The 27483-nt window shown below is 34.8% G+C and overlaps 1 protein-coding gene across 2 annotated transcripts in view; it reads left to right on the plus strand.

Annotated features, from left to right (window-relative positions):
- LOC149081095 (phospholipid-transporting ATPase ABCA1-like) overlaps nucleotides 1-27483 on the plus strand; it is a 113865-nt gene that overhangs the window by 53977 nt on the left and 32405 nt on the right. For both annotated transcript variants that reach the window (XM_089237877.1, XM_089237876.1), the window contains exons 22-34: nucleotides 141-278; nucleotides 641-882; nucleotides 1178-1286; nucleotides 2007-2221; nucleotides 2449-2530; nucleotides 3336-3479; nucleotides 8523-8683; nucleotides 10479-10606; nucleotides 11797-11895; nucleotides 16272-16523; nucleotides 16719-16902; nucleotides 20793-20956; nucleotides 23290-23467. In XM_089237877.1, the coding sequence (XP_089094003.1) occupies nucleotides 141-278; nucleotides 641-882; nucleotides 1178-1286; nucleotides 2007-2221; nucleotides 2449-2530; nucleotides 3336-3479; nucleotides 8523-8683; nucleotides 10479-10606; nucleotides 11797-11895; nucleotides 16272-16523; nucleotides 16719-16902; nucleotides 20793-20956; nucleotides 23290-23467 (2096 nt within the window). The remainder of the gene's footprint in view (nucleotides 1-140; nucleotides 279-640; nucleotides 883-1177; nucleotides 1287-2006; nucleotides 2222-2448; nucleotides 2531-3335; nucleotides 3480-8522; nucleotides 8684-10478; nucleotides 10607-11796; nucleotides 11896-16271; nucleotides 16524-16718; nucleotides 16903-20792; nucleotides 20957-23289; nucleotides 23468-27483) is intronic.

Raw genomic sequence — 27483 nt, forward strand, 5'->3', positions numbered from 1 at the left:
ATGGTCATTATAATGAGTTCTGACTGTAGTTTCAACCCAAGTGACAGTTTAAAATTTTATCAAGTATTTGACGTGTTTCTTAGTGGTATCGTTTGTCAAATAACTGCTGAGTAAAAATAGCTAACTTCTAATCATTACAGGTGGTATGCAACGTAAACTGTCGATTGGAATTGCTTTCATTGGAGGTTCAAGAACTGTAATTTTAGATGAGCCGACAGCTGGTGTAGATCCTTATGCTCGAAGATCAGTATGGGAATTGCTATTGAAGTACAAGACAGGTATAATAATGATTTGATTAATATTTATTTATTATAAATAAATTTAAAATTTAGTTTCTTTCCTCAAATAGTGACCGATTGGAACAGCCTCCCACCAAAAATTATTGATTGTACAACAGTTTCCGATTTTATCTATAACATATACGTCACCTCTGCAAATTTCACCACTTCATTCTCTGGTATAGGCTTTGGTCAAGCAATATTGATTATGCAAAATAAAATTATTCATTCATATTTGGATTTTAAACAATTTTCTCTGATGAAACTTCTTGTATAACATGATATAACCTTTTTAATTTACTGATATAGTAATGTTATAATTTTTTAAGCAATAGATTAGATATTTCACTTTATTTTTTTAGGAAGAACTGTCATTCTGACCACACATCACATGGACGAGGCGGATCTTCTCGGTGATAGAATAGCTGTAATTGCAAATGGAAAATTGAGATGCTGTGGTTCATCCTTGTTTCTGAAGGCTCGTTTTGGAAGTGGTTATTACTTAACGTTTGTGAAAGCCAATTTGGAAGCAATGAAAAGTATTGAAGACACTGCCAGTAGAAAGTCTTACATGGAAGGAGTTCCTAACACTCAAGTTGGAAGTGTATGCCTCATATTTTTGTTTTTATCAGTAGAATTTTTATTTATATATTTCTTTTTATTATTATTTGGAGCTGCTGAAAACGAACCTTGTTCATGTAGTTTTATGTTGCAGTTATATGATAAAAGTTTGCGTGCGATTTTAATTGCTCATGAATCTAGGTTTCAGTTTCCAGGTGAATGAAAAATTTTAGTTCTTGAATTATATTATGATTGATGAAATTGTCTGTGAAAAGAAACAGTATTTATTTCATTTATCAATATGTTGATGAGTTATATTTATCTTGTTTCATTCACAGTTTACAGATGAGGGAATAGCCGACATATATGCTGTGGATAGACAATCAGACCATTCTGGTAGCCTCACTTACGATAAGCGATCACCTTCCCTTGCCAGTTGCCTTTGGGGTAAAATGCTTTGAAAGAACTGAATCTCATTTTGGAAATTCAAATTAATGTATTGCTTTTTAAATCTATACAGTACATAGCTGCCAAGCAACCCGAATTTCTACTTCATCTCCCGGACTCCAGAAAAATTTGTATCTCCCAAATTTTTCAACTGTGGTTGTAAAAAGTCCCTACTTTTTGGGGGAAAAATTATTCCTCACCTGGAAAAAAAATGTTTCTTTTGTTCTTAATTCCCGAAATGATGTCACAAGCTGATGTGAATTGTTGCCATTGCATCAAATTATAAAAAAATATTTTTTTTTGGGGGGGGGGGAACAAAATTTCGCCAAACAAGCTAGCATCAATTCTGCCTATTGACATTCCAAATTGGCACAATGTCTTGGATATGCTTTGACCATATGCCCTGTTTTGGGCCAAATGACAATTTTTTGGTTTTCTGTGATTTAATTTGAATGAAGTAACGATGACAGGTGATTTAACCTACTGGTTGGAGATGATTGGCAACTTGGTGCAAATTGGCAATGTCTTGTATGGTGTCATGCTTTTGCAAATGGGAAAAAATCCCTACATTGTTTTCCAAAAATCCCATTTACATTTATTTTTGTATGGAATTTGGATCTGTGCAAAAGTCTTCCTAATTCTCATTCTCCAAAGTTGGCAGCTATGACATTATATGGCTTCTTGTCTGATTAACTTCGGTGCAATTTATTTTTCCCACAGCAAATCTTAGCCTTACACCCTGCTTGACTGAATTTCTTCACAAGTTTATACCAGAAGCAGAACTGGTGGACGATGCTGGTTCGGAAGTTTCTTATTTGATTCCAGCCTCACTGGACAGATCATCAGGATTGCAGAAGTTATTCAGCACTCTAGATAATAGTTTGCAGGATCTTCATATCAACAGTTATGGCATTTCAGAAACTACTCTGGAAGAGGTATGATAACCCATGTGGTATGATTATTATTTTTTGCTTCAGATGCTTTTACTTTTCATTAGATAAATAGCATTACGCTTTTGTGCAATCTTTCAATGTGTCAAACATAACAAATTTCAGATGAAAGAGATGAGTGAGTTTGTTAATTGTTGACAGAACATGACTACAGATGTTCACTAGAACTTTTTTTAAGTTCTGCACTCACATCTGTGCATATTTTCTTTCAGGTTTTTCTGAAAGTAACTGGTGAGGCAGGCACATCAGCTATAAATGATGTGTGTCTGGCACATGCTAATTCTCCTGAACAAGGTGAGTGGAGTGTTGGTTGTACAGTGTGTCCTAGAACTTTAAATGAAAGGAGTATGCTGAGATAAATTTTGCAATAAATCTGTGTTGAGTAAGCATATGGGCGTTTCCCCACTTCAGAAGTTGGCAAGATATGACATTTTTGCTCACAAAATGAGAAGTGATGGGAAAAGTTTCTTCTTCTAGTCACAGGAAACTAAGGGGGAAAAATATTGTTCCTCTCTTTCAACAGTGCACAGTGCTACATTCTCTCCATTGACAGTGTTTGAAACTACATTCTTTTTCGTTGACTCCTTCCCATGTTGTCATTAGTCCCCACCAAACTTGGTGGGGTTAGTTGTTTGGCCCAGTTGTCAGATCAAGCTACAGAGGACTCTGGGTATTGTCAGCTTCATTACAAAAACCTTGTATTTATTTTTGTTAGTGCAGTGCTTCTCAAACTTTTGTGACCCATGGCTCCTTTGTCCTAGTCATAGTTCATTGTCGGTTGTCCAGAAGATATTACACATCTATAAAAGAACACTTCAAAGCATTGAGAACACGAACACATCAATATCGCCAGCATGCCATGTCACTCCTAGGAGCTGCAACACACATTTTAAGAACCACTGCTTTAGTGCAATAGATTTAATATCAAATTTCAACTGTTTACGCACATGATTTAGTAATTCATTAATTTCAGGCATATTAATCAAATATGGTTTTGATGAGTTTTAAATTCAAAATGGTACCGTAGATATCAAATTCAGGGTTTCAAATATTGAGTTTCTTAAAACGTAAAAATGACTAAAATTTTATAATTTTTCAGTTACAAGAACCATCGAGGCTGAAAGAAGAAGCAGTTTTTTTGAAAGACTTACATCTTGCTTCAGTAAGCAAAATGTTATCAGGATTTTTGGAGGTGGTGTTTCATGGTCACTCGGAAACTCAGGCACTGACCTTAGAACAGGAAGTAAGCTAATTATAAACATTAAGCCTAATTAGGTGTGGCTTTTATGTGACATGGTATGAAACTTCTGTATGATTGGCTGTTGATAATGATAAAGTGGTTAATTCTCGATTATTTTATACTCGATGTAATTCATTCATAACCCAAACTTGGTGTTCGTAAGACTATATAACAATCATTCTTCAATTACAAAAATTTAATTCCTCAAAGAGCACATTATTTATGTTATGATTATGTTAATTATTTACTATGTTCATCATTACTATATAATTAATCTGGTTGTTTTTCACAACTGTCTAGTTGCAGTGATTTTGTGTATCCACGTTTTTATTCAGTGAAAAAAAATGAAATACCTTATTTACTTGTGTATAAGCCTGTTCGAGCATAATCTGACTCCCCCCCCACTAGCAAAAAGGCAAAAAATTCAAAACTTGTATGTAAGCTGAGCCCCAAAATTAGACACATTTTGGTGGAGAAAAAAGATTTCTAAGATATAAATGAAACAATAAAAGAGACTCAAAACTTTTCACCTTCTCTTTATTTCGCCGACACTTTACGAGACAGCAATATTATGTTTTTCCATCATATCAATGGCTATCCCATTGGCAAAAAGTCACTTATACAATATTTCAGTCTCTTAGCTGGATGTGAGATAGGCTCTGTTTGCAGGCTACGAAATGGTGCATCTATCATGTGGATTTATATATATATATATATTTGTGGAATGGCTTCATGTAGAGTCATCTTAATGCATGGGTTCACCTGGACACTGGTCGTGAGCCTTTTGGCACATGAGGAACGTTTGATGACTGCATAGAATTTGCCACCAATTGTGTTAAACTTGTAAGGAGTCTTAGAGCATTGCTTGGTTCTGGGACTCCATGAAGCTGCAAAGATGGCTCTGTTTGCGTGGAATCCACTTTGCTAGCCGGAATTAGTGCACCTTTGCTGTAGGAAGCATGGCTGCTGGTGAGACTGCTCAATAACCAATGAGTATATAAGCTAAACCATCCCCTTCTTCTTCTCACTAACACAGGAACAAATTTTTGAACCAAAAGAACTCTGCTCAAAAACAAGTATTGTATTAACTCGCTTATGAGTTATTTTCACAAAATTGGCCTAAATTGTGTCTCCAGCAGTTCACATTAAATATATTTGACACAGAACTTTTTTTTTCGTCACTTTCTACTTATACTCCAGTTTCAGGAAAGTTGCCACTGTTTTTAATTTTTTCATTAGTAGATTTTTTTTTTTTAATTTGCCTGAGCAAATTCCCATTTGTTACGGAAATGTCCTTCTCCTGGCTGTCCTCAGCACGTTTTTCAAATATCAAAATGATAATTTTCTATATTAAAACAAAAATATATTATTTTTTTCCAATAATATATATTTTTAGGGCCAATAAATATACTTTCATATTTCATTTTTTTCATAATTTTAAATATTTTTTATCAGCAGTTTATAGCCAAATGAAAATTTTTCGCAGTTTTTTTCCATTCGTGATAATTAGAAAGCATTGGTTAAAATTCTACAGCACCAGTTGTCCGCCGCTGTGGTGGTCGAGTGGTTATAGTGACGGACTCGCGATGCGAGGATCCGGGTTCAAACCCCACAGTGGTGGTCGGCTGAAGTTGGTTTTCTGTGGTTCCCAACTTCAAGGCGCGAATGCGAGCCGATCTCCCCGTTAAAAAGTCTCGCCACAGAGAGCAACAGGCCTACAACATTACAAATATTCAATCATTACACTTCACTCACAATTTGAAGTATAGATGGCAGCACTAAAATATCATATACAACACTAGGTACACACTCAGTCTGTTAGGTGTACACACTCACTTTGTTCCAGACTCTGCCACGAAGCTGGGCTGGAAGAAATCTCGGCAACAGGATAAGTCCGGTGGCAGAGACCCTGGCGTTCATTCATTCATTCATTCAGCACCAGTTGCCCCCTATCAATTTTTTTGTTATGAAGGTTAAGAAGGATGACCATCACTTGAACCTCCTTTTACATCAATTAGAATTGAAAATTTATTCGCAATAATGAGATTTACTCAGGAAAAAAGAGGCAAATGTTTTCATTAAATGTCCTTCTGGATATTTTTTTTTGTGAGATATATATATAATTGAAAATTATTACCACTTTACCACGTATTTCAATTTAAAGACATCTGTAATTTCTGAAAAGCGCACATTTTCAACATGTTTTTTTTTATCAGTGTTGCAAAAAATTCAAAAATGGCTTTCTCTTGGCATTAAGTAACCAGAAGAAAGATTTAATCACAAGTTGGGGGATAAAAAAAATCCGATTTCTCGATTGCTAAATCAAGCTGCTGTAACTTTTCATTGAAAACTTTGCTTTCAGAGTGCATCTCGTGCTCTAGCAAAACAAAGAGAAATTAGAAATCTGTTGTTCCTCCATGAACTTGATGAAAAAGGAGCGAGAAACACAAATAAAAAATAAAAATGTAATTGACAAAAAAAAATTGTGCAGAGTATCAGTGCTTGTCTAAGTTAAAAATAATCCACCAAAATAGATGGAACATGTTGGGATTGCCAAGCATGAATATCAAATTAAGTGCCGGAATGGGCAAAATGTGTTGTCAGAGATTTGTCTCCCTCTCAACATGGTTAAATTTTAATTAACTTTTTTAACCATGATTTTTTAATGAATTTCATTGCTGACTATATTTCATTTATTAGCAGGCAAAGAAGTGTCCCTAAGAATTTTTTTGGATTTTTTGGTTGACATTTTCTATATAAAGTTTTTTTTTTCATGTTTAGTCTAATTTCGTGAGAATGACTCTTATAGGACAAGGGTTTTAGTCACTTTTCACTGCTTCAAAAACTTAAGTTGTCCTATGCACACGAGAAAAGGATTAGTTAATTTCAGCTTGATACCTGGCTGTCAGTTGCATTGAAGAGTATAGAACTAATTTCAAAGTCATTCAGAACATGCTGCATCTCATATGAAATCGGCAGATCGAGGACGATGCTGTGTAAAGTAAGGCTGAAAAAGAGGAGAGTTGTAGCGAAGCTTCAGAGGTAGAACCCGAGTAGACAAAAGATGATACTGTTAAGAAAATGTGGTTGCTTGCCTTGTGCTATTTGTACATAAATGAAATCTCTAAAATAATTTCTCGTTATATGCGAGTAAATGCAGCATATATAGAAATTACATCGGTTGGCTCATCTGATATTAAAATTTTTGCTAGATGTATTTTAATTGATGTTTGTTCTGCATTTTGTCTGCTTGTTTCCATTTTTTATATACATATATACAGTCACATGTGAATATGTTGCGTAGCTTGCTTTGTGCTTTTTTGTTTGTTATAACCTGCTTCTTGTTTCTTCTGCTTCTTGTTTAGTGTTGCCAAGTCTGCCAGCAAAAATTATTTTACAGGTGAGTGTCTAACATGTTTTGAATATATCAAATGTGTGTGTATCAAGTCAAACAGACACTCATCTATTAATTTGAAAAATTGAAATATGTGGGCTAGTGTAAAAGAAAAGTAGATTTACTCAAAAAAAATTCAATATACAGTGAAACCTTGCTACAGCAATACTTGATATAACGATAAATCCCTCTACAATTATATTTTTTGAATCTTGTTTGAAATTGCCTAAAGTCTTATGTTAAACTCCTCTCGATACAATGATAGCCCTTTAATATGATAAATCCCTCTATAACAATGTTTTTTGAGGATATCTTGAAACTGCTACAATATTTTTCATACTTCACCTAAAGTCACCTAAAATATGAATTTAAATTCCTCACCAGGTTTTTATCCTTTTGGGGGGTGTTTAATATAACATCATTATTTCAAAACTATCTACCCTCTGAAAGTATTAATAAAGTTGCTGTGAAGCTACTTTCTATGTAGTACATGAAGGTATCGTGCAGTAAATCATTTTACAGAGTGAAACTGAATTTTATTATTTAATTAATCAATTTGAATTTTTTATTGCAAATCAATACTTATAAGTGCATTTTATGGTGGTGCTAATAACAAATTCAAAAGAAATGCCAATGACAACTTAAATTTCGGTGACAGATAATAATGTTATTTCTCGATATAATAACCATTCTACAATCATAATTATGGGGGCTCTATTTTTCCCCTCATGACTTTTGGGAAATTCAAATAAATTTTATTGTTTTCTTTAACTTTAACATATTGGGCATTTAATCAGTTCTGGCGAACATTTAAAGTAACATTTTGTTTAAATTTGGCCCTGTTTACCGTGAACATCCTTCATGGAATCTCTTCGATTTTTTGGAACAGAACACTATCACTGCTTTGCCGTCATCGACATCTGCTTTCTTTGTATATACTTATCCATGAAAACTATTATGAAGAAACTTGATAAATTATTAAACTTTTGCTCATTTATTTTTTAATTCAGCAATTAAAACGTTTTCAATATGAGGGCCCACCTGGGGACTCAACTTCTAGATGTGCGGCCAGTCAAACAAAGCAAACCTTTACAGTGACTATCAACAACAAGGTAGATTCACTTCATTTCAAATTTAGCTCGGTATTCATTCTTCGGAGACTATGTCTTTGTGTGATATCATTTTGTACTCGATAGGATAATAGAATTCAGAGAAATCTCCAATCAAAACAGATGTTTATAATTTTTTGCGACTCACCTGAATTCCGTATTTTTTGGTAGAAATCCATAGTAGTTGACAAGTATGCTTTATATCAAGGTTTCATTGTATTTTCTTATGAGAAAATAAGAGAATAAAAAGGACTTTCAAAGTTTCAAGAATGGAATGCCTTTGCTATATGTGGTACTTTCTGTATGTTGCCGAAATTAAGTGATTATGCTTGATGCTTTGCTTCTGTTGAGAAAAATTTAAATATTTTTAAATTTTAATTTTTTTTCTTTCTGATTTTCCCTCATATTCATAAATATTATACCAAACATTTTCACCTTAATTACTCTGCTGTATTTCTTGTACAGAATTGTCATTGGGGATCTGCTTGTTTGTGCTACTTTACCATATGGTATATTTTAAAATCTTGATAATTTTTTTTCCAGCTAATAGTGGCGACAGCTCTCAGAGTATTGACATGCCTGCTATTCCTGAACCAGCAGTTGAGAGAGTGACTGGAGCCAAGCTCATTCACCAGCAAATAATGGCCCTGCACATAAAGCGCTTCCATCATTCCAGAAGAAATATAAAGGGATTGTTTTGTGAGGTAATTAGCCATGTATCGTAAGTCCACTGCAACAAAATTGGATATTACGAAGCAGTGGTTATAAAAAAAAAAAATTCCCGTCCAAGTGAATGTGCAATACCGAAATAATGTTAAAAATATCACTTATAATGAATTGTTGTATTTATGAATATTGAATGTAACAAAGTTTTTGGCAACAATGGAATTTTATTCATAAGATTAAGTTCCATGAAATCATAAATTCTCTTTCAGAAACTGTATGAATATGAGGTACTACTTTACTATTCCAAGAAAGGCTATGGGTGTATTCTTTCAGCGCCATCAATAGCTATAGATAGCTTTGGTTCTCTTAATTCTCAGAACTGGTCAAATAAAGAGATATCAGCATAGCCATAGTTTATGTTGGTGTTTCTCAGTCTTTGTAAATGTCAGAACCATTGAAATGTCTAACAGTTTGACAGACTACTTACAGCAGTGAATTTTGGCCACCCACGGCATCCTTGAATATTTTAATAACGACCCACTTCAAAGTCCTGAACAGGCAATATCAACAGCTTGCCTCTGACATAGGTTAGGGACGTCCCTTGAAGCTGCAACACACACACGTTGAGAACCACTGACTCAGTATACATATCTAATATTCTATTCAAACCCACGTAAATAATATTTTGTTACATATGAATAGTTTTCATTTTAAGTCTAAGTACCATTTATCTTCACAGACCAGTTTGAGGAAAAACATTGCTTTAAGTGAATTTCTCTCATTAAACTCTAGTATTTATCATGTATCGGTTACAACGGATATCGGATATTGCACATTCTTGTGTGACTTTGTTATATCCGAGTACAACTGTACTTTATTTTGATATTTTATTTTTCTGAATTTCTTAGTTAATGTTGAAGAAAAGTCAATTTCATGATGCAAGAGTTTTCATAATTGCTCTTGATAATTTTATTTGATCATTTTTCTACTTGATCATTTTTTCAACAACTGAGTTTTCAAAATCTTTAGGCGTTCCCTCCTCTGAAAACTTTCAACGTTTTCATGCACCCCCTAATGTTCAGTTTTTATCGAAATACTGCTTGAAAAAAAAAAACACTTACTAATTTTCCCTCTAATTTTGGTTTTATGTGCACAGAATTGTTTCTGTACATGGTAAATCAATTTATCATATTCACCAATAATAAATTTTTGGATATTCAGGCACAGTTTCTTCCACCGTGTGTGGCATGCATGCACACAGCATAGAGAAAATGTTGCTTATTGCTGATTAGTTAGGAAATTATTAAGAAATTCAGATTTTTTTGCGCCCTCTACTGAAGCATGCCTAACAGTTTGATATCCCTGTTATAACGTAACAAAATATGCTTTTGTATTGTGTCAATGCGGAGGGGGAGATATGTGTGTATATATACATGTATAAAGAAGAGGAAGAAAACTGTAAAGAAATAAATCTTCAGAAGTAAAGTTGTTTGTCTCCTCCAGGAATCATATCGGGATCCTCTTGTATACTGGGCAAGTGGTCTAATCAGATTCAATTCCTAGAGAAGACAAACATCATTTCAAAAATTTGTTTCGACATAACATCCAGGAATTTGAAATCCTATTTCTCACTATGATAAGTGTTGTGTATTATTTTTTCAATTTTCAAAAGCAAGTAAGCTTGATGTTTTGAACTATTGGTCTAGATTAATTTCTTCCTGATGATGTTTTTGAAATTTGATTAAAAATAATTTGTTGTTAAACATGATCTAATTAATGAATGTGGTTTTTCCCCTTTGTGATAATTATTCATGTTTTTTATTTGCTTTTTAGATTGTTCTACCAGCTGCCTTCATTTGCATATCTTTGACCATGTCTTTAATTATTCCACCTCTAATTGAAGAACCACCATTAGAAATCGATCCGTGGGTCTATGGTCCACCCAACAAAGTCTTTTTCAGGTTAGAACTTACATATATATACATCTAGGGTGCTCAAACTTTAGGGGAGTGTAAACCACTTCATTGGTTCGAAAATATATCGCAGGCCATTTAGTGATCTGAAAGCATCTCAGATCATTTCCATCATAGTCATCAAGTGTTAGTGTCCCAAGAGGGAAAAGTTTAGATAATTTTGTTCATTGTTCTGACACCAAGTAGTTACTTGCCACAGTTGTGTAGATGCTTTGCTAGGTTCGCATGACCAATGATGATTTGACTGCACATTCTGTAAATGTGCCATTGGACCACTTAAAAATTACCTGGAAGTGTGCCTGGGAGCCACTTAAGTTTATCTGAAACAGTGGCACAGTTAACATAATTGATGTGGAATTGTACTGATGGTAGTTTAAATGCTCTAAAACTGTGTTACAGGTCACTTCAGTGATCTGTAAATATGTTGCTAGTCACTTGGTGCAGGGCTGTCATAAGAACATTATAGGTCCCCTTGGTAAACTGATTTTTCTGAGATGCGGGCCACTTAAGTGCTGTAGAATTATGTTGCATTCCACTCAACTGATCTGTAAATATCCTGCAGGTTCTTTAAGTAATCTGGAACTGTGCTGCAGGTTCTTTAAGTAATCTGGAACTGTGCTGCAAGTCACTTAAACGATATTGAACTGTGCTGCAGGTCACTTAAATGATATTGAACTGCTCTACTGGTCACTTAAGCCATCTATAAATGTGCTGCTTAGTTCATTTTTACAGCATTAGGTTGCGGGCCACATGAGATGAATCCGAGGGCCACATTTAGCCTGCGGGCCATGGGTTGAGCATTAATTGGGTGTACACTGCCTAACATGAGAGGCAAATAATGTTCTGATAGTTTCCAGCCACAGATTCATTCGGGTGAAAAAATTAAGAAGAGAATATGTAGGTAAATCTCTGGATCAAGCATAGAAGTAAGGATAGCTCTTCAGTGAGTAAAAAATTAATTCACTCTGCATGCCAATTTCATTTACTCAAAATTATGGTTGCAATTCATTTATTCAAAATTGCAGTTGATGAAGTTGCTAGCAGGGACTTCTGTACATTTGAAAGTTAGAGATACACAGAGTTAAAAAAAGTATAAGATCTTTTTGGTTTCAACTAATAGCTTCATTAATTTTTTGATAAATATTTCTGTTACAGCATTTTTTTCTTTCTAATTCTAGTAATGAAGACACTTCAAGCTCAATCAATGAGAAATATGTCAATCAAATTCTTTCAAATTCAAGTTATGGAACCAGATGTGTGAAAGGAGATCCTCTTCTGTAAGTACTCAATTTTCATCATTTCTATGTTAATATTTATTACCTTGGATAAGGTTTTAAAAATTCAAATGAAGTACAGTAGAACATCGACTATCCAAGCTAATGGGAACTAAACCTAACTCAGATATGGACCATTCAAGTATTATGTCAGCAGATTTTTGGCCATTTTGACACACCCTCTGCCAGCTAAAATCAGCTGAACTCTAAATTTCTCCCCCCCCCCCAGTCAGCAAAATTTTGTTAGCTCTACCCCCCTCTACTGCATATTGGAATCAAGGCGCATAGGGTTCCCCCTTCCCAAGAAAAAATTTAAATATCAAAAGAAAATAACTTTATATGTTGCTTAGTCAATTTATGTTAATTTCATTGCTATTTGAAGGCTAATAACTCAAAATTTCTCTTTATTCATTGTGCCAAAAAAGTCATAATTAATTACAGAAAGGTAAAATAACTAAAAGCCAAGGTTACGAGTCCAAAAATTGGCTAGAAAATTGGGTTCACTTACTCCATTTACTCATTCAATTTACAGCTAATAACTGCATTATTGTCCAAAGTAAACTGATTTCACGCTATAAATAAAGTGTTTGTGGTCCCTCGAGATAAGATTGGTTCCAGGGCCACCATTACTAGACACTGAGCTTATAGAGGAAATTATCATGCGATTCCAGGAAACGAATGATTCTCGTTTATTTGTTGTATTATCTGGAATATTTATAACCGTTTTTATGGTTGAAACATAGCTCTTGTTTTATTGTTGAAAAAAATTTAACTGTTTTTTTCATTTATATTACCACATATACAAGACTTCTTCAAGTGTGGGACCTTTCACACAGCGCTGAGGGCAGCTCTGGACAATTTAATAGAATATTAAATATGTGTGTCTGTTCTGGTGCAAGTTTTTCACGGCACCAGTGTTGTAATGGTGTTTGTGACGGGCACCAAATGTTATGGTTAAAAGTTACTGAGTACTATTTAAACTGACAGTACCCCAACAAAAAAAACATTTGGCCTGGTGATCATAGTAGTGGGGCACTATGAGTTGTTACCGTGCCTGCAACAACCCTTTGTGTGTCGGTGAGTAATTCTCCTGAAACAATATGCACTAAAGCATTTTAACCCTAACAATTAAGTCACAAAAAACGAAAGGAAGTATGTCAACACACAGAAGTTTGAGTTACGTAAGGTTATTTATTTATTTTTTTAATTCATACTTTCATTGTTTCACAAGACTAAACATACAAAAAAAAATATTTCCATCTTCAAAAGTGTTTCAACCATAAGTAAAAATCAAAACATAAACAAACAAAATTTCAGTCCTTCTCAAAACCATACATATTCATAAGATAAACACAAAAAAAAAATTTCTGACCCCTTAATTTTTCTTATTGGTATTAACGCAACATATTTGGGTGCTTAAAAACTATCGATTTGCCTGACCGTTCAAGATACAAAACTGAAAAAAGGAAATTTTACTCACATTCTCCCACGCTGGTTTCATCATCTTAGTATCTTTGAAAACCAGATTTCTGAAGGGACAGACAGTTCCTGACAATTCATTTCGATTTGAACCTATTATAGTCACCAAAATCTTCCTCGACAACGGCGGACTGCTTGGCCACCAGACACTTGACTTGAAAGAATAATGTCCTCTGTACCTGCTGAGGTGACAGTCCGTGCACATGCTTTTCAAAGTCGGACACCACCAAAAGTTCTCCAGTTGTGCTACCACTCGGGGCAGCATGGATGTCATGGACTCTTATAACCTTTGTGGACTTGATTTCACGTGAATACTGCCAAATTTCTCCATTAGGTACGTAGGTGATCACTTGGGAGAACCTTCTTTCCTTGGTCAGATATTATTCGAGAGCAACTGATATGACGAGACGATTCTGCATACTGGCTTGTAGTTATTTTTCCTGAACTTACATCTTCAAGAAATCCTTCCTTCGTTACGACTTTTGGCAGTTCAGAACTAGTAGGGGGTAGAGTGACTTGGGACTATAAGTTTCGGGGGGGGGGGAACTTTTATTCGCGAGGGACCTGCACTTTACCGTGCAACTGATCCTGATGAACTGCACGCCTCCAAAGTTTTCCGGTATTAAAATGAAAATCGAGTGATGGGCGGGGCTTGAGAAAATGCACCCTCTAATTTGTCGTGCAAATTGGGTCATCTAAACTTTTATCCAATTGTATCACCAAACATGAAGGGGCCAACCAAAACATGAAACCAAAAGTAAAACATCACGGGGTCGATTTGACAAAATGAAAGGACTACAAACAAAGATTTTAACGACAACAATAATTTTCAATATAAGATTCCTGAATTGAATGCATAAATATTCATCAAAATAAAAAAAAACATTAACATCATTGTGTGGGGAAAAAAATTAGCTTTCCAACGATATGCTACATCATATATAAATATTCTTGTTTCACGACACGCCGTAAAATTTAAATCTAGATAAAGGAAAATCTTAAAAAAAATTCAAATTCAACGCTTTCTCTGACAGAGAATAATTTCAATCATATAACATTATTTCAAAGTTTCTCTCCCTTATAATATTTTACAACACAATTTTTTTTTTATTATTTAAGCATCGGAAACAGTGGAGAGAAAAGGAAAAAAAAAATTAAATTTTAAAATTGAAAGACACGCAAGGTCTCAAAATTATTTAAGTCTTGATTAACAAAAATAAATATTTGTTTCCCTTTTTTTTTAAAAAAAAAAAGTCAACTCAGAATATGCTGAAGGCAAAAAATCGGCTTTTCAAGAATAAAAAAAATTCAACAAGTTACGAACAGTGAGAGAGAAAGAAAAAAAAGGAAAGGAATCTCATCTTCCTTTTACAAGTACCGGAAGCATTCATGTGGGAACAAGAAAACTGACTCATCAACATGGCGATGATATCTTTGATTATCTGTGAATCATTAGGTGTGTCTCTCTCACAAAAGGAAGAATATATTATTCAAGAGAACACACATTTTCTTGTTCAATTTCACTCGGAATTTCCAAAAATTTTACTGGAAGAATCAGAAAAATTTAAGGAATTTGTTGTTGAGCTCAAAAGATTGAGATGTCAAAGCAAAGCATTTAATATTTAGGATTTTCCGACAAGCACATACAGTGTGATGCATAAAGAGTGTGTGTCCACTCTATACAAACGATCGGTGGTTCAGATCTTGGGCATTTAATGAATATCGGACGGAAAGATAACACAAGAGGGAAGGAACTAGACAACCACAAGATTCATCTCAGCCTTCCACAGTAAAATAAAGACGGAGCTCAATAATTATTTACACGACAAACACAATCATCTCTACATTTAGCAAATTTCACTTATTAGACATGACTATTCTGGGTTAAAAATATGTCAGGCTTATTTGTCAAAGGGGTGGGGAAAGTGTCTCACGACTTTTCCCACCTTGACATCTCTCTAAAATAACTTATCATGGTTTTTTGCTGTGCATTTATCGAAAAATAAAATGAAACAAAATGGGAGTCAGAGCCCTGCCCATGTGTAAGCCATGATGCCAACTGATAGTCTCCTGGCACAGTCATCAGCTATACATTGGGCTGCATTGTACAACGTTGTTATATCTAATACTATGTATTCCAATGCGTGAGAAAGACGTGGTGCAAAACATGTGAAGAAACAAATTTCTAATTTTTATTATCTTTTCTCTTACATGGGCTGCATTCATCTAAAACAAAAACATTTATGTCTGATGCTGTCTGGCCAAAGCAAAGTTACATGGCTACATCAAATTTTCTGTATCTCAGGCACTTGTACCCAGTTGTGTTTAAATAGGGGCTGGAAAGAAAGGATGTTCCGATAATAATTTATACTGAGTCATAGATTTTAAAAAGAGCAATTCTTTTTAAGTTTTCAATGCTCGAAATATCTAAACTCTACAAAATATGGCCTTTGCAATCGCCAAATAAACTTTGAAAAATGTTAAAATAGACATTTTTATGCCAGGAAAACTTAAAAAAGGCGTTTTTACAGAAGAGTTTCAACATAAGCAAAAAAAAAGGCATTTATGGCATTTTACCTGAACTTCCGGTCTTTAATCATGACCTACATTCTTAAATGTTCGAGTAAATTGATTTGTTTTGCTTTTGCATTTTTCTAATTTATGTGTCATTGTTGGTACACATCCTTATTCAGATATTGCATTCTTTGGTAAAATATCTTCGAATTTCAAGTTATGCATACCTTGCTTTTCCGAAAGTAGTACTGATTAATATGCTGATGATTTGTACTTGAGAGATATCAGTTCTTGCAATTTGTATTTTCCTCACCTTATATTTTCATTCAGTGCTTCTCATTCTGATAAATTCTGTCTCATTTTTCTTCCTTTTTTTTAAATCTTAGTTCTACTCGGAATCTTCCTTGTGTTCCTGTGGAAATAAATCACTCAGAGCTATGCTCAAATGTCACGGAAGGCAAGGATTATCACCTGTTGCCCTGTAGCTGCGACACAGGTGTAGAGATTTGTCCAGCTAATGCTGCAGGTCCTGAACCGGCCCACGTAGTCCTGAGCACAACTGATGTTTTGTACAACATGACAGATAGAAATATCTCAGATTGGCTGATGAAAACAAGAAAGAAGTATTTCAGGCAAATGTAAATAAATATGTTTCTCACATTCCATGAAAATTTCATGATATTTTTCAAAGCAAAGTTTATCGTCATTTAAATTATTTGTGTTCTGAATTCTTTTACTTTGATGACTGTATGTCATTGAATTTTTTGATTTTTCTTAGTTGTCCACGTGATTCTGTACTTTCCATTTATTTCAAAAATCTTATGTTTCTCAAGGTATGGTGGGTATTCCTTTGGTTTGAATAATCCATTTGGTTCCGTGAACTTCACATTCATCAGGAACTTTGTTGAAGCTGTTGCTAAAGATTTTGTGACGGAAGACCAACTAAAGCTAATCTTAGAGAATTTGAAATATTTTGAAATCAGATTCAAATCACTTGAAGTATTTGATAATGTTAAGGTATGTATAACTCATTGCTTAACTTATTAACTCAACTTTTTTTTCACCTTCATTTTTATTTGTCACTTCTTATAGGCGTTTTTTTTTGTATCAAATTTGAAATGCACGTTCAACCAGGGCTGGGCTTAGGAATTTCGCAGTGCGGTGCGAAAAGTAATTTTGATTTTAAAAAATCATAATTAGCCAATCCTCGATTTACGAACTTTGCAAGTCATTAATAGAAGTACCTAAAGGCCCATTTACACGAGACAAGTGCTTTAGTGGGCAACTTAATTTTTAGTTGCCAAGTACGATACAATGTATGCAGACGATAAGGGCCATTTACACGGCTTTAGTGGGCAAGTGCAGAAGTGATTTAGTTGGTAAGTCAGATAAGAACGGTTCTATTTTTTCCGGTTAAGTAGACCTATGCACATGAGCTAGTGGGCATGACCTGCCGTGCTGGAGCGGTCTTTTTGCTCTCTCACGGAGGGGTTTATTTTGATCTCAAGCGTGAACCTGTTCATACTCCGTCGTCTACTGAAGTTTCGCTAGAATTCCGCGGAAATATTGGATGGTGAGGTGGCCAGAGGACACAAGCTTCAAGTTTGTTGAAAAATATCTTAGCCATGTTTGTTGAACTACTGAAATGAAAATTACCTTAACAAACAAGCTAAAAATTATTCGATGTTGGAAAAAGCTATGGAATATTCTGTTGACGTGATGTCAGGAGTTGAAAAAAATTGAAGATTCAAAAATATATATCAGGTGGGGAGGATTTATATATTAAAAACTGGAGGGAGGTTTCGAATATTTCTCTCGTCCAGAACGAATTTTCTGCCATCTGTTGTAAAAATACATGATCAAATACTGTATTTAACATAAAGATATCATCTCTATAGATTAAATTAAAAAATAATGATTTCGAAAATTTGGAAATAATTTTTGTTTAATGAATTTTTATTATTTAATTTTTAACCCTTAGAATTTCCTACGAATGCCAAGAATCTTCTCCCGTATTTTCGGCTTACATAATTCATAATTTATCTCCTCTTTAACTTCAATTAAACTATCATATAATCGATATTTGCAACTTAGAGGAGAAATAGAGAAATCTTATATTTCTTCTCGATGACTTACATAAGTTTATAATATGTTGTGTATTCTTTTTTCCCCTCTTGGGTAAGTGAAAGTGAATAAATATATATTCTTTAAAAAATATATATAATGTGGCTCTGATCTCAGTATTCGTAAGTTCTACCTGATCATCTTCATCCATCGTTACGAAAGCTGTGAGCTTTAAAAAGCACCTCTCTAAATGCCAGATAAATAAAAAATTATTACTATTATTCTCCCGCGCATTGTGCGTCTTTCTCTCTCCGTGGATTTGAGTAGACTGAAGCGCACATGCGCTAACTGCACTCTCCTCCGTAAAAATTATCCAATGAGCGTCAACTTACCACCTATCGTGTGGACATTTTCAAGAAGAATCGGTAAGTTAAAATTAAGTTACCAACTAAAGCACTTGCCTCGTGTAAACAGGCCTTTAGTGATAGTGGCGAATATTTGATTGTTTGTGTTAATATTTGTCAAACCTTATTCAAACTTATTAACATGGTTCTCAAACTGTGGTCACCCGTGGCTCCCTTGCCATGACAACGTTTATCCACTGCTCCCCAGAATAGTTTGATAAGAAATTAGAATCGTTAAAAAAAAACCTTTTTAGAAGCACTGAACAAGCACTCATCAATGTTGTAGTTCACCGCGACGCACACTGAGAACCACTATGATAGTATTAGTCAGGTTCGAATTTTCCAGAATTTACAAATTGATTGGCATAACGATTTGCGAAATAGGAAATAAAATCTTGCTGGAATCTTTTTGAATCACACTTCATTGAATTCATACAATGATATTAAGTGGAAAGTAATAATGCGAGAAAACATTATTTCAAACCATTTTTCTCGAGCAAAAATCATGTTCGGCTTTCAAGAAATTTGGCTGTTGCCTAAATTTCTTTTCAATTTGTCAAACCTTGGCCAAACATAACAGTAATCACAAAATAGTTTAAATAAAACATATATCAATATATTTTGCTTGTTAAAAATAAATATTCATTGACATGAAGAATGTTAGAATACAATGAATATTTATTTTTAACAAGCAAAATATATTGATACATGTTTTTGGCACGAAATTTAGATATATGCTATCTAAATTTAAGGTAGAAAATTATAAAAGCTCGACAAATGCTACATTTGGTGCAGAAATCAACCCTAGTACAGAAACTGCATATTGTATAAAAAGTAGTTTTTGTGTATTTTTGCTTTAATTTAAGTGTGATTGTTTGCCACGAATAACATTAGAATAGGTCTTTCTCCACAAAAACTGACCCATATGTAAGCCAACTCCTCCCCAATTTTGGAATAAATTTTTGAACAAAAAAGACAGACATGAGTATTTTTGGTATAATAGTGATGAGGGGACAATGCTTTTTTCGACAAATTAAAATCCAAATTAATGAGCTAAAACCTGATCCTTATGATTGATTTCGAACACTATGGGTTCCACTTTCAAAGAATAAAAAATAAAATGGTCTGGGATGAAAAGGTCCAAAAATCTGACTATCACGACGGACCACAACTACAGATTGAAAAAAAGACAACAATCGCTTTGTTGATGATGATGTTTCTTTTACCTGTGTGAATTCTCTGATTGGTTTATGAAGTGGCAACGTGTTGTAACATATTTCGGTACAAGAAATCTATTCCATAGAGAAGGAATTGACGGTATTGATTTTCTATCATTAACAAAATATTTCACATAGGTTTCATTAAAATTTCCTTTGTAGAAACCAGAATATGCTGGTGATTTTACTTTTTTAATGATCCTAGCTTTAGAGAACTTGAACATATGACAAACTCCAACAATGAGACACGATAGCAGATTTTCAGAAATCCTGATTTTTAAAAAACCTGCTATTGCGTCTTATTGATTTCTTATACATATATATATGGTATGTTGATTTTATTCTATGCCTTGTAGAAGTTAGTGAGCACAGTTATTCATCAAGATGTAATATTAATCGTTATGTTAGAATGATATAAACACTGATGGTGACTTTTCAAGTCATGTTTATATGTTATAATACATTTCGAGGATGAAGATGCAGACTCATCATATCAATAAAATACAGTGAAACCTTGATATAAAAGTACTCTGCAGACCAAGATAAATTTTACACAAGGATTATATTGTTATATAGAGAGGCAGCAGTTTAACATTAGAGTATAGGCTTTTCCATACAAGACTAGAAAAAATACCATTGTAGCGGGATTTATAGTTTTTAGTATATCGTTGTAATGAGGTTTCACTGTATCCTAGAATCAACATGACTTAGTTTATGGAGAGGGGGCTTAGGGAAAGAGAATGTGTCTCCTGTGTCTTTCCCTACATAAAACTTTGAACCTGATAAACTTAAATCAAGATCTAAATTTGGATTAGAAATTTCTTGAATGAGGATGTTGATGTGAGATTTATTTAATGAGTAAATCCCAAATCATTTTGGTTTCAAAATATGGAAATGAAATATGGTTACATTTCATCCATAATTAAAATGCTGTATTTTAAACATGTATGAGGACCCCCCCCCCTATTTTATGGGCTTAAAATTTGGGAAAAGTTTAAAAATATATATATGTGTAATACTATCTATAAGAAACCCCCTATTTTTAGAACCATATTTTTGGTAAAAAAGGGTTCCTTATACACGTTAAAATATGGTATATCAACGTTCTATACCAATATTATGATACATGTATTTTATCTGATTTTAGGTGTCAGAACCCTTCACTGGAAACCTAACCAATAATATAATTATTTCACAATTTTTTTTTGTTCTACTCCTGTAGGTCTGGTTCAATAACAAAGGCTGGGCTTCATCTGTTGCATATATGAATGCAGTAAATAATCTCATTCTTCGATCCAATATACCTTGGCATCCCGAACTTTACGGAATATCAGTTACCAATCATCCAATGAATTTCACAAAAAACCAGTTGCAAGATGATGTTGTGTAAGTATTCAAAGTGAGATAAACTGCATGATAATGCTTTGTCCTAATTTGCGTGTGAGCATATTTCTAAATTATTCAAAGTAATTGCCAAAGCTTAATTTTTTAAAAATTAGGCAGATTTTTGTAAAGAATGAAGAACTATGTAAATCTAAAGCACCGTGACTAGAAACTTTAAAATAGGAATCCCATCAAGATTAATAACGACTTTTCCATGATGTCACAGACATTTTTTAAACATAAATAGTCCAATACGGTCATCCTAGTAGCATCATGGGTCTTCATGCAAAGAAATTTTCTGGGGCCACCTACCTATATTTCTGTGAGTTTATTTTTTGCTTTATTAAAATTTTTGAGATAGTTTAAGGGCCCTCCAGGGTTGGTAAAACCTGTTTTTTTTAAAATAGCATTTACATTAAAAACAAAAATTCTGAAAAATTAAAACTTCTAATAATTAATATAAAATGTTTATTAATGTGATTAACACTATTTCCATATTAATTAATCTATAAATATTTCTTGCATTTCACCAAAAACCAACTTTTGAAATTCAAATTATTTAATAGCTTGACTCAGAGAATTTTTTTTTTGATTTTTCAAAAATTTTTTTTTTTTTTTTTTCAAAAACTGAAAAAACTAGGTAAATACAATGTTTAATGAAGCATAATTAATGCCTCAGATTTCAAGACTCTGCAAAATAATAACCACTGGTCAGAATGACTTGAAAATTTGCATAAATATTTCTTGAGCAATGGAATTTTGTTTGGCGGAAGGGGAAAAAATACTTAACAATGTAAAATAGGCAACACTGTACTCATCCAACATGTGAGAAATTTGCTCGCAGAATGGAAATGATGGCCAGTCAGGGTAAACGATAACTTAATGTTAACATGATGGCCATGAAAGCTTTGTTTGTTTCATTATTCTACCATAATTTTTCATGCGTAAACCAATGAAGGGAGGGAGAAGTGATTTGGTTCATGTATGTAAGTGGATCCTAAGGTGCATGTTTGAATTTCCCACTGCCTGCAGAAGCTGCAAGTTGGCAGTGAATGAGGAAGTACGAGTACCATTGCATTTTCATTTTGAGAAAATGGTAGAAAAAACTTGAACACAATGCTACTGCATTACATTTTGTGTGAAACTTGGTGATTCCAGAGTGGAAACAATAGCAAAATTTAACAGACCTTCAGAGATAAAGAAATGGACAACACACAAATGAAAGAGTGGTAAAACTGCTTTAAAAATGGCCACAAATCAATGAGAAAAGTAAAGCACATTCTGGTAGGCCCTTAACATTCAGAAATAAGATTATTATTGACCATGCTAGGACTCAGATGATGCCGTCAAAGAACTTGCCGACGAAGCGAGTATGATAATAAAGCGAGATAACTTAATCTTAACTTAGCATGGCACTATTTCATAATTCATGGAAACATCACAAAAATGAAGTAATTAAAAAAACTATAATTTACACAAGAATTGTTTAATGTTGACATCATAGTCTGGCTATGGGGTGGAAGTGCAAAAATTCTTGTTCAACAACAGATCCGAGTATGTCACGGTAATGATATGGATGTGCTTCCAATTCACCAAAGTTTCAATCCGACCAATGTACATAACATTTTGAGGTGTTCCCCCCATAGGCGGTGATAGACTTGGAAGTTTGGGGAGCACGATGATGTCAATTCATATATACACATATACATTAGATCAGTTGACTCCACCTTTGATACTTGGGGGGGGGGCCTGTATCTCCGCCCATGGTTCCCCCACCCAAAGCCAAAAGTTGCAAGGATTAAGGTGAGGTGAATGTAGCGGCTAGGTGTTATGTCATCCTGTTATTGTCAAATGGTTCTTCAGCAACTGCTTTGCTGGTGTCCCAATGTTCATCTTGATAAAAGTTGGACACTTCCACAACTGATGCTGTTGAACTACTAAATAATGTGGCTGTACAAAATAGATTATACCTCTGGTTAAGTACAGCATCATCTACTTGTACATTTTAAAGTATTTTTTTCTTTCGCCAAAGAAAATTCCATTGCGTCAGGGGTATCCATGCAAATTTTCAAGTAATTCTGACCAGTGGTTCTTATTGTATAGTGTTTTGGAATCAGAACTTCAATTATATCACCGTTTTTTTTTTTTTTGCTTATTATTTTTCAAAAATCACTGACTACTGTACAGTAGAACTTTGATTAAGCCTATTGGTGATATGCAGTATGAATGATGCAGTAAGGAATTTTTTCCAGATTGTGACTCTTAGCCGATTTTCTATGTAAGATTTCATGGACATTCTTCTCCTTCTCTCATCATGTTTTTTTTTTCTGTTTCAGAGCAAGAACTGGTATAAGTTTGATTTATGCTGTTTGCCTAATTTTTTCCATGTCATTTGTAACGGCCAGTTTTATCATGTACCTTGTTGAGGATAGAGCATCGGGTTCCAAACATCTGCAATTTGTCAGTGGCGTGAAGCCCATAGTTTATTGGATTGGAGCATATACTTGGGACATGGTGAGCAGGATGTGATTTCATATGAATTTATATAATTTATATACACAAGGTTTGTTCAAAAAAGTATACGACCATGATTTCTTTTGCATGAACCAATGAAGCTGTGGAGGCGGAGTTTGGTGCACTTAAGTGGGCAATCCTAGTGCACATGCTTAAATTTTTTTCTGCCTGCAAAAGCTGCCAGTTGCCCACAGACTGTTGATTGAGGAAGTGTAAATAAGCATTTTCATTTTTGAAGAAATGGCAGACAAACTTGAGCAACGTTACTGCAATAGTTTTGACAGGCTGCCAATTGCAACGCAGAACTTTTTGGTGGGACTCTAGGTGATGGTTGTGTCATGCGATTCATAATCATGGCGAACCATGCCACTGGAAAGGAAAGAAGATTGTCATCATGACTGACATTGCATCTCCTGAAGACCTAATCGTCAGTTATAATAAAATAAATACATCCAATGCTAATGCTCCCTTTGTCTGCAAGTTCTTTGATCGTGATTCAATGAGCCGGCATCATTTTAGTTCTAGCGTGGTCAATAATAATCCAGACCTGCCAACTCTCTGGATTTAGGCGGGCGATTCCAGATTTTTCGTCCTTCGTCCCGCTCTCTGGATTTGTTAACATTTCTCCAGATTTTGGCAGAAAATTAGACATTATGCGAGCTTTCACGTTGTTGTGACGTCAATGATTGCTGTCGTCGTTAGGAAAAACACCCATAGAGGACAGCTGTGGTCATTTCCATCGAGCAGCCGTAAAAAAAGTCTTGGTGACCGCAATGCAACTGGCAAAGACGTGACTTTGTTTACATAACAATTTATTTGTCTCCAGTAAATTACGATATTACTATACAAATTAGAGTTTGCAATTAACTTACATGTTTTACAATATTTGAAAGAAAATGCAAAGAGAAAGAAAAAAATCTGAATGAACATGGTAGAACAGTTAATTCATAATGTGATGAAGAAAGCTGGGATAGGAAAGAGAGCAGTAGCTAAAAGCTAGTAAAATACTTTTGACCCTATGACATCTTTGCTCTTGTGATACATATAAATCTCATTTCTTTTGACCTGGAAGAAAGATAAAAAGAACGAAGTATATTGGCCCAATAGGTGTAAATATATTTATTAATTAAATTAAAGAGTGAATTATGGCAACCAAAAGCTGATATAAGAGAAAATTTCATGCTACGGTTTTTTTTTTCACTTTAATTTAATGGAAATTTTTTAATAATATAGAAGGGAGAGAAAAAGCTAGATAAAAATAAAAATAAATAGAATCTACATTTGATGTTAACTATCCACATAACCAAATCAAATTATTGTTAACACTTAAGTTTACATATCGAATTATTTATTATACAAATACAAATACAACGCCACAACAGGCAAAATGCCCAACGAGGTGGCTGATAAAAAGATGCCCATAAAAATATGGATGTTATATATTTGAAAAAAAAAAAAAAAAACAGCAACCCAATTAAAAATGCAATTAACACAAATTATAAACAATATATACACATGATAAAATATTATACAATGCTCATAAAGAATATTTATGGTTGTCTTATTTTAAGAATGGATAACTTCTCGATTTACCCCAACATGTTTATCATATTTCTTTTTAAACGTGTCAATTGTGTTACAATTTACTACCTCTGGGGGTAAGCTATTCCATTTATTAACAACCCTATTAGAGAAAAATTCCCTGCGACACCATAACCTTGCATTGCCCCTCACCAATCGAAACTGGTGTCCCCTTGTAAAAGCAGTTGATTGGCGGTGTACTTGTTCATGGTCCATCCTATCCATCCCATTGAAAATTTTGAACACTTCGATCATATTTCCTCGACACCTGCGTTCATCCAATGCAAACATATTCAAAAAATGCAGTCTCTCTTCATAACTCAAGCCCTGTGTGCCAATAAGGACACGCGTAGCTCTTCTCTGCATCCCTTCAACCAATTCTATGTCCGTCTGTAGGTATGGTCTCCAAAACCTTACAGTATACTCCAGTCCAGGACGAACTAATCCTCGAAAAAGCGGAAGAATGACTTTAGGAGAACGCGAAGAGACCTTTTTGAAAATGAGACCAAGCATTCTATTCGATTTTTTTGACCACCGCTGAACAATGTTCAGAAAACCTAAGTCTCTTGTCAATGAGAATTCCCAAATCGGTGACCCTAGTTGCATCCGGGATAGTGACACCATTCAACTCGTAAGAGAACCGTGGGTTGTTCGAACCAAAATGAGCGACCATGCACTTATTAACGCTAAACGTCATGCTCAATTCATTTGCCCATGCTGCAATCCTGTTTAGATTGGTCTGGAGCGACTCCCTATCGCTTTGATTCCTGATTACCCCCATTAACTTCACATCATCTGCGAATTTGCTAGTAATCCCATCGATACCCTGATCGAGTTTATCGATAAAAAGTGAAAAAAGTATGGGGCCAAGGACACTTCCTTGAGGAACTCCACTTGTGACGTCTGTCCAACCAGAGAATTCCCCGTTCACCATAACTCGTTGCGACCTATCTCTTAACCACGATTCTATCCAATTCAGCAAGTTGCCCCCAATTCCAATCTTGTGTAAACGCTTCACGAGTTTGCCATGTTGGACCCAATCGAATGCCTTCTGGAAAACAAGGTAAACAACGTCTACGTTTTTGCTCTTACCCAAAGCCTTAGTCACGTGATCATAGAAGCAAAGGAGGTTAGTTACACATGACTTCCCCTTCCTGAACCCATGCTGATTATCCGACAATACATTATTCTCGTCTATCCACTTCACAAACTGCCTTTTGATGATAATTTCCAAAATTTTCGAGAGGGAGCTCGTCAAACTCACTGGACGATAATTTGACACAGCTTCTCTACTACCCTTCTTAAATATCGGAACAACGTTAGCAAGTTTCCAATCTCTTGGGACGATACCCTCAGCAACACTACCCCTGTATATCTGTGCGACTGGCCCCAACAATTCATTAGCACATTCCCTGAGGACACTGGGATAGATATCATCTGGTCCTGGTGGTTTGCTTGCACATACATTTCTTAGAAGATTTAGGACCTCCAACACTACCCCTGTATATCTGTGCGACTGGCCCCAACAATTCATTAGCACATTCCCTGAGGACACTGGGATAGATATCATCTGGTCCTGGTGGTTTGCTTGCACATACATTTCTTAGAAGATTTAGGACCTCCAACACTACCCCTGTATATCTGTGCGACTGGCCCCAACAATTCATTAGCACATTCCCTGAGGACACTGGGATAGATATCATCTGGTCCTGGTGGTTTGCTTGCACATACATTTCTTAGAAGATTTAGGACCTCCACGTCTTCTACTTGAATATAACACCTGTATATTGAATATCATTATCTCCATTAAAAACCGACACGAAAACGTCATTGAAAGCACTACACATGGCTACATTGCTCTCTACTCTAGAGCCTCCTATCGAGAGGGAGACAACTGTCCCCTTACATCCATTATTGACGTATCGAAAAAATGATTTTGGGGCAGAGCTAATGTTATCTGCCAACCTAGATTCAACTTCCTTTTTACTACCCCTTATCACTTTCTTCAACAGTCTTCTTTTATCAGTAAACAATGATAGGTCACCTCGTCCACTTTTATACTCTCTGAATGCCCTTTTCTTTTCAAGATAAAGGTTCCGCACGCTATCCGTGAACCATAGAGGGTGCGATGTACAAACACGCTTTTTTCGAACAAAGGGTATGACGTCGTGCAAAGCAGAGGACAGCTTCGTACTAAATTCTTCCCATTGACTTACCACCCCTACTGATTCCAACCGGTCTTTGAAAACTTCCGCTAACCTTCCTCTCAAAACATCAAAGTTAGTTCTCCGAAAACAAGGAACCAATCTTTTGTTATCAACCTTACCCGAGGAAAAGCTACAGTGAAATCTGACGATACGATGATCACTGGAAGAAAACTCTTCCCCCACTGAAACATGTTCAACCCCAACAATAAGTTTATGACATCTTTTGTT

The sequence above is a fragment of the Pholcus phalangioides genome, unplaced genomic scaffold (assembly GCF_987345545.1).
Source record: "Pholcus phalangioides strain wild (caught in Gottingen) unplaced genomic scaffold, Ppha-v1.0 ptg000010l_1, whole genome shotgun sequence".
In the NCBI taxonomy this organism is placed as follows: Eukaryota; Metazoa; Arthropoda; class Arachnida; order Araneae; family Pholcidae; genus Pholcus; species Pholcus phalangioides.